Source organism: Artemia sp. Qi Xiang Cuo, chromosome 6, assembly GCF_049724085.1.
Source record: "Artemia sp. Qi Xiang Cuo chromosome 6, ASM4972408v1, whole genome shotgun sequence".
Classification (NCBI taxonomy): domain Eukaryota; kingdom Metazoa; phylum Arthropoda; class Branchiopoda; order Anostraca; family Artemiidae; genus Artemia; species Artemia sp. Qi Xiang Cuo.
Window position 1 is genome coordinate 20294623 of NC_142799.1, and position 8528 is coordinate 20303150.

An 8528-nucleotide genomic window follows, 5' to 3' on the forward strand; every position below is an offset into this window, starting at 1 on the left:
ACTGCTGCAATTTCGTAAGTATAACAGTCGAGTTATAAAATTGCAGTGTTTGGTCATTAAATGGCCCAAAGTTAAGATGGTATTTACACAATGGTAAGACACCTAACCATATATTAATTTATTTAAAGAAGCAGAGGCTGATTAGCACTGTTATGACATCATACACAAGAAAATATGACGTGATAAGGATACTTTGCGTAATTAACTCTAAATTTGGATACTTACGTCATCGACTCTATAAACAAGTTGGCTTTTGAAAATCGTTTGTCAGTTTCAAAACATAAGGCAATGAGAGAAGATTACAAAAGGTTTGACAAAAGTGACGATGGTAACCTAGAATCCTCTATGGCTAACAGTGTTTCTAAGGTTGTAAACTCAACTACTGTGGAAATAAGTGAGTCAAATTCCAGCATGACTGTAGATATAAAACAAATGAAAACTTGGAACAGAAGTTTTGTAGATACTAGCGCTTCAGTCCCTGCTGAAGAAGAAAGTATTTCCACCAGATTAAAGTCAAGAAAAGGTCATTTAGAACAAAGAAGTAACCAAAGTCCTAGCAAGGCTGTAAATTTGAGAAAAAAGAAAACTCATGACATGAGCTTTGTAAATTCGAGGGTTTTAGTACCTTTTATGGTTGAATGTATGTCCACCGGATTACAAGAGGAACCTGGTACATACATTTGTAAAATTAAACGGTCAGGAAAACTTTTTCAACAAACATGTGACGCAGGTCACAATGCTGCGAATTCAAGACAAAGAAAAAGTCTTGATTTGAGCTTTCCGAATTCAAGCGGGTCTGGTCATGACAGGGCGGAATGCATTTCCACCCAATTACGTGATAAATCGGGTGCACACATTTCTGAGCTTGAACCGTCAAGAAAAAGGCCTTTTGAAGAGATGAATGATCCAGGCAGCAAAACTGAGAACCCAAAAAAAAGAAAGGCTTGTGACTTGAGCCTTGAAAAATCTTTACACCATGCTGCAGCAGAAGGTAAACTAAACACGTGTCAGTTACTTATTCCAAAGGGTGCTCATATAGACGCTTTAGATCATAAAAGACGTACTCGTTTGCATATGACCATGAATGAAGAGAAAGCTTTTATAGTTAGAACCAAAGATAACTGTGTTTCTAAGGTTGTGAACTCAAACAATGTGGAAATAAGTGAGCCAAATTCCACCATGACTGTAGATATAAAGCGAATGAGAACTTGGAACAAAAATTCTGTAGATACAAGCTGGTCCATGCCTGTCGAGGCAGAAAGTATTTCTACCAGATTAAAGTCAAGAAAAAGTCCTTTAGAAAAAAAGAGTAACCGAGGTCCTAGCAAGGCTGTAAGTTTGAGAAAAAAGAAAATTCATGACCTAAGCTTCGAAAATTCGTGCACGTTAGTACCTGTCAAGGCAAAATGTATTTCCACACGATTGTGCAATGAATCGGATGTAAGCCTTTCTAAGCTTGAACCGTCAAGAAAAAGGCATTATGAAGAAATGAGTAACCCAGGTAGCAAGGCTGTGAATTCAAAAAAAAGAAAAACTCGTAACTTGAGCCTTGAAAATTCGAGCGCGTTAGTACCTGTCAAGGCAAAATTTATTTCTACACGATTATGCAGTGAACCGGGTGTAAACATTTCCAAGCTTGAACCGTCAAGAAAAAGGCATTTTGAAGAAATGAGGAACCCAGGTAGCCAGGCTGTAAATCCAAAAAAAAGAAAAACTCGTAACCTGAGCTTTAAAAATTCGAGCTTGTCAGTACCTGTCAAGGCAGAATGTGTTTACACCCAATTACATATTGCTGCTACCAAAGGTAAACTAGGCATATGTCAGTCACTTGTTTCAAAGGGTGCCCATATAAACATCTTCGATGGTGAATATCGCACTCCTTTACATTGTGCCGCAAAAAAAGGACATATATCTGTAGTTATGTATTTCTTAGCAAAGGGAGCAAACCCCAATTTGAAGAGTCTTAGAGATTATTACACACCTTTACACACTGCTGCTGAAGAAGGTGAACTAGGCATTTGTCAGTTACTTGTTTCAAAGGGCGCGCATATACATGCTAAAGATAAGCATGGGTTTACGCCGTTACATTATGCTGCAAAACGGAACAATCTAGATATTTTTAAGTTACTTTTTTCAAAGGCGCGCATACACTTGACGTATTACACTCAATGGGCTTTAAAAGAAGGGCAAATATCTGTAGCTAAATATCTTTTAGAAGAGGGAGGAATTCAGCTTTTAGAAAATCTTAATTTGAGGGCTTGCGTCCGATTCCGTAAAAAACATATTGTAAAATCACCTTTACATGTTGCTGCTACTAAAGGTAAACTAGGCATATGTCAGTTACTTGTTTCAAAGGGTGCCCATATAAACATCTTCGATGGCGAATATCGCACTCCTTTACATTGTGCCGCAAAAAAAGGACACGTATCTGTTGCTATGTATCTCTTAGAAAATGGAGCAAACCTCAATTTAAAGGCAAGTGGCGGATATACACCCTTACACTTAGCTGCTGCAAAAGGTCAAGTACACATGTGTCAATTACTTGTTTCAAAGGGTGTACACATAGACATTTTAGATAGTGACGGTTTGACTCCTTTATATTATGCCTTGGAAAAAGGCCGAATGTCTGTAGCTAATTATCTTTTAGAAAAGGGAGCAAACCTCAGTCTGAAACACTGTTATCTAAATTATTTTGTTTCACAAGGTAGACTAGACATTTGTCAGTTACTTGTTTCAAACGGTGCAGATATAAATGATTTAGATCATAAAAATCGTACTCCTTTACACTGGGCCGTGAAAGAAGAGAAAAGTTTTGTAACAAGAACAAAAGTAAAAGATAAACTAGAAATTGTCAAGTTATTACTTTCAGGAGGTGCATCTGTAGATGCTGAAGATAAAGATGGGTTTACACCGTTACACTATGCTGCAAGACGGAACAATCTAGATATTTTTCAGTTACTTTTTTACAAGTCACGCATGCACTTGAATAAATTTTACCGTCCTTTGCATTGGGCCGCAAAAGAAGGGCATATATCTGCAGCTAAACATCTTTTAGAAGAGGGAGGAATTGAGCTTTTAGAAGACCTCAATTTGACGGCTGGAGTCAGACGTTCAATGACCGGTCATATAAAATCACCTTTACATGTTGCTGCTACAGAAGGTGAACTAGGCATTTGTCAATTACTTGTTTCAAAGGGTGCCCATATAAACATTGGATATATCTGCACTCCTTTATATTGTGCCGCAAAAAAAGGACACATATCTGTAGCTAAGTATCTCTTAAGAAAGGGAGCAAACCCCAATTTCACACCTTACAATTACACACCTTTGCAAATTGCTGCTGAACGAGGTAAACTAGAAATGTGTCAGTTACTTGTTTCAGAGGGCTCGCATATAGACGGTTTAAATAAAAAGTGTCGTACTCCTTTACATATTGCCGCGAAAAATGGGCAAACATCCGTGGCTAGTTATCTCATAGAAATGGGAGCAAACCTCAATTTAAAGGCTGGCTATCAGGGAGATGGATATACATCTCCAGATTGTGGATATACACCCTTACACTTTGCTGCTAAACATGGTCAAATAGACATGTGTCAATTACTTGTTTCAAAGGGTGCCCATATAGACATTTTGGATGATGAAAGACGAACTCCTTTACATTTGGCCGTGAAGGAAGAAGGAAGAAGAGTAGATTTTTGTAGAACAGAAGAAGGAAATAAAGCAGAAATTGTCAAGTTACTTCTTTCAAGAGGTGCACCTACACATATTTTGGATAAGTATGGGCTTGCACCGTTGCATTATGCTGCCAGAGAGAACAAACTAGATATTTGTCAGTTACTAGTTTCAAAGGGTGCACAAGTAGACGTGTTAGATAATAAGGGTCGTACTCCTTTGCATATGGCCGTGAAAAATGGGCAAACATCCGTGGCTTGTTATCTCATAGAAAAGGGATCAAACCTCAATTTAAAGGCTGGCAATCAGGAAGATTGGGGATTTACACCCTTACACTTAGCTGCTGCAAAAGGTCAAGTACACATGTGTCAATTACTTGTTTCAAAGGGTGCACACATAGACATTTTAGATGATGACGGTTGGACTCCTTTACATTGTGCCTTGCAAAATAGGCGAATGTCTGTAGTTAATTATCTTTTAGAAAAGGGAGCAAACGTCTATTCGAAGTATGGCAATCGGGCTTTACATTATTTTGCTGCACAAGGTACCCTAGAAATTTGTCAGTTTCTTCTTACAAAGGGTGCACATATAGACGCTTTAGATGATAAAAGGCGTACTCCATTACACTGGGCGGTGAGAGAAAATACTGGAGATAATCTAGAAATTGTCAAGTTACTTCTTTCAAAAGGAGCACCTATAAATGCTTTAGATAGGGATGAGTTTACATCGTTACAATATGCTGTTTCCGAGAGAAAGTTTGCTATAGCTGAATATCTTCTAGGAAAAAAAGCAATTTATCATCACAACAAAAAAAAAGACGAATATAAAAAATTGCTTAAAGATCTAATAGATAAATACACTATAGAAAAAACAGCTACAATGAAGTTGGGTCCTATACTGTACAACCTGGCCTTTAATGAATCAAATTCTCTGAAATCAATATGCCGGCATGTTATCGTAAATTATACATGTCAAGCCAAATTATGTGATATAATTGAACGGTTAGACACACCAAAGTTTTTAAAAAGCTACTTGACTTTTGATGAAGAGCTTCAACTTTCTTTCCAGGAATCACCTCTTAAATAGAAACCAGTACGATGTTCAGGATTTTTGGTTAGATTAGGAAAAGCTAGGCTAGGCCAAGTTAGGTCAAGTTGGACTAGGAAAGAGCTGGGTGGGTGGGGAGGTTAGGTTAACTACAAGTAGTTTTTTGGTTAGGCTGGGTTTGGTTATATTGGGTTTTAGTGGGTGGGTAGGCTAGGTCAGGATGGGGTTGGGTGGGTGGATTTTTAGGTTAGCTTAAGTTAAGTTAGGCTAGTTTAAGTTAGGGTAGGTTAAGCTAGGTTATGTGTGTGTGTTTTTGTGTGTATGGGTGTGTGCATGTCTGTGTTTGTGTGTTTTAGCATCTATGTGTGTGTGTGTGTGTGTGTGTGTGTGTGAGTGTGTTTGTGCTGTCTGTGTTTGTGTCTGTCAGTGTGTGTGTTTCTGTCTGCGTTCTATGTGTATTTGTGTGTTTCTGAGTTTGTGTGTGTGTGTGTGTGTGTGTGTGTGTGTGTTTCTGTCTGCGTTCTATGTCTATTTGTGTGTTTCTGAGTTTGTGTGTGTGTGTGTGTGTGTTTGTGTGTGTGTGTGTGTGTGTGTGTGTATGTGTGTGTGTGTATGTGTGTATGTGTGTGTGTCTATGTGTGTGTGTGTCTGCGTGTGTTTCTGTGTGTCTTTGTGTGTCAATGTGTGTGTATGTGTGTGTTTGTGTTTGTGTGTGTGTGTATGCGTGTGTTTGTGTGTGTGTGTGTGTTTGTTTGTGTATTTTTTTTTGTTTTTGGGTGTGTGTTTGTGTGTGTGTGTGTGTATATGTGTGTGTGTTTATGTCTATGTGTGTGTATGTGTGTTAATGTGTGTATGTGTGTGTGTTTGTGTTTGTGTGTGTGTATATGTTTATGTATGTGTGTGTGTGTGTATTTGTTTGTGTTTGTTTCTGTGTGTGTGTGTGTGTGTTTGTATGTGTGTGTGTGTATGTGTGTGTCTGTGTGTGTGTATCTGTTTTTGTGTGTTTGTGTGTGTATATGTGTGTTTGTCTGTCTCTCTGTGTGTTTCATCAAAATCCTGGGGGGGGCAAATTTGAAACTAATTTTCCTAATTCAAGTGAAAATGACAGTAAAACTGAAAAATTGGCCATTTGACACCATAAAGGTACTATTTAGTACTATAAAAGGGCTATAAAGGTACTTTATTGTACTATAAAGATAAATACATAAACTAAAAAAAAAAACTTATCTGTTTCTGTTGATGCTTGAATTATGTAGGTTTATCTCAGTTTTGACAGGATTTTGGAAGAAAGTAAATTTCAGCTGGGGAGCAGACTAGAGTCTAGGGGGGGGGCAGACCAAGGTCTGGGAGGGGCAGTTGCCCCTTGCCCTATAGAAAATTACGCCCCTGGCTTTAAGTTTTCTGGTACTATTCTATTAAACAGACTCTTTTATATAGTGTATATGGAATGTCAAACTGCAGACGTGGCAAAAAACCTGTTTTTACAGGATGATTTAAGACACAGCTATAGAGGGGGGGAAGTTACCTAGTTTAGGTTACGAATTTAATATATGCTGTGCTTTGCCAACCCCCCCCCCCCCCCCTAATGTGCAAATATATAGCCCAAATTTGTTTCTAAACTAGCATATATTCATCCAATTTTATGTTATTTATTTAGCATTAACCAAACTAGCACTAAATAGAAGAGTCGATTTAATAGAAGAGTACCAGTTTTCTTTTTAGGGTTTTTAACAATAGTGATACCAATGGTGTAGTTTGTGTTTTTCTGTAGTGCCTTTTTAAAGGGGTTTCAAGCTCTTTCAAAAAATTCCTGCAAATTTGTTTTCAAACATTTTAATTTGTTTTATAACATTTTACTATTAAGACTAATAATAATAATAATTACCATTCCTAAATCAGCTATAAATGCCAATGTCTTCTCACTAGACAGTTTTTTTCGAAATAGGCAAATAAAATGATTGCACCCAGTATGTCTATCAACATAGTGTTGCTAGATAGTTCCAGCTAGGCAGAATCAAGGCCTTGGAGTCAGCAAAGAGTGGCTGCCCCTTCCTTAGCCATTGTTCTTTACGCTAGAGTTTGTCTTTTTGTCACAATTCTCAAACTTAACTAAAGACTACTCCAATGCAAACTGTTGAATTTGAATGAGAAGTATTTGTAAAGAACTTTTTGACTTTGGCATAAATACCAAAAATTGAGGAAGGGACAACCCACCTCATATAGGCAAGCAAGTGACCTAAGCCTTATAGGCTCACCTGCTTAGAGTCTCAGGCAGCCTACCCTGTTTTAGGATTGGCACATGACCAACAAGTCTCCTCATATTTGCAGGTGAATGGGGAGACCAAATAGTTTTCCAAGTGTTTTGGTGAATGGCCTAGGCATATGGCGGGAGTAGCTATGAATCTCAAATTGGGCAAATACTTGTGTTTTAGCTTTTAGAGAGGCACACCTGCGTAAAATATCAGGCAGGTTGACCATCCCTTCCATAAAAGCCTTAAATACCCCAGGGTATGACTTATAACCCTTGCCCTATGCTCTGGTATTTTGTATCAACAGCAAAAACCTTGTTATATGATCTTTGGACTATTTTGAATAAAATGACAGTCTCAAAATTTTTATTGGATACATTTTGGAATTATTTGAAAAAAACTACGTTTTCTAAAGAGTTAAAGAGGCTAAGTTACAAGGTCGAACCTTAAAACGTACAGGGATTAGGAGGCAAAGAGGCTGAGTTACAAGGTCGAACCTTAAAACGTACAGGGATTAGGAGGCACAGTTGGGGGGCTGCCGCCCCCAAACCCCGCTTTCGCAGCCTTTAAATAAAAAAAAGTTTTTTAAACTGAAAGTAAGGAGCGACATTAAATCTTAAAACGAACAGAAATTATTCTGTATATGAAAGAGGCTGTGCCCTCCTCAACGCCTCGCTCTTTACGCTAAAGTTTGACTCTGTCTCACAACTTTATTTTTTAAAACAATAAAAAACTTTAGCGTAAAGAGCGAGGCGTTGAGGAGGGCACAGCCTCTTTCATATACAGAATAATTTCTGTTCTTTTTAAGATTTAATGTCGCTCCTTACTTTCAGTTTAAAAAACTTTTTTTATTTAAAGGCTGCGAAAGCGGGGGTTTGGGGGCGGCAGCCCTCAACTGTGCCTCCTAATCCCTGTACGTTTTAAGGTTCGACCTTGTAACTCAGCCTCTTTGCCTCCTAATCCCTGTACGTTTTAAGGTTCGACCTTGTAACTCAGCCTCTTTAACTCTTTAGAAAACGTAGTTTTTTTTCAAATAATTTCTGCACGTTTTTGCACAGTTTATTACTTATAATTGCTTGACTAACTGTTAGCTGATCGTGTCAGGAATTAAAGTTGGGGGGCTGCCGCCCCCAAACCCCCGCTCTTGAACATTCTTGTGTTAAGGCTTTTAATTCCTGAATACTCAAATCACGTCGTACAGGGTGCCTCCTAATCCCTGTACGTTTTAAGGTTCGAACTTGTGACTCAGCCTCTTTAACAGCCCCCCAACTGTGCCTCCTAATCCCTGTACGTTTTAAGGGTCGACCTTGTAACTCAGCCTCTTTAACTCTTTAGAAAACGTAACATTTTTCAAATAATTTAAAAAAGAAACTGAGTTTCTTTTTTAAAGTTTAAATTCAGTATATAAAAAATTTGCTCTGACGGTGAATCGAACCCGGGTTTTCCGCCTGACAGTCTGAAGTATCAATCGCTGGACTAATGAGACACAATTGTAATTGTTTTTTAGTAAATCGAATCTTTTTTCGCAAAGCAAATTCCCACAAAACTTGATATTTGGTT

The 8528-nt window shown here is 38.1% G+C and overlaps 1 protein-coding gene across 1 annotated transcript; it reads left to right on the forward strand.

Annotated features, from left to right (window-relative positions):
- Positions 1-1200: 1200 nt before the first annotated feature.
- On the forward strand, positions 1201-4758 carry LOC148950960 (uncharacterized). Its single transcript, XM_089090968.1, has 2 exons — positions 1201-1666; positions 1778-4758. The coding sequence occupies exons 1-2, from the start codon at positions 1201-1203 to the stop codon at positions 4756-4758; spliced, it is 3447 nt and encodes a 1148-aa protein (XP_088947094.1).
- The last annotated feature ends 3770 nt before the right edge of the window (positions 4759-8528 follow it).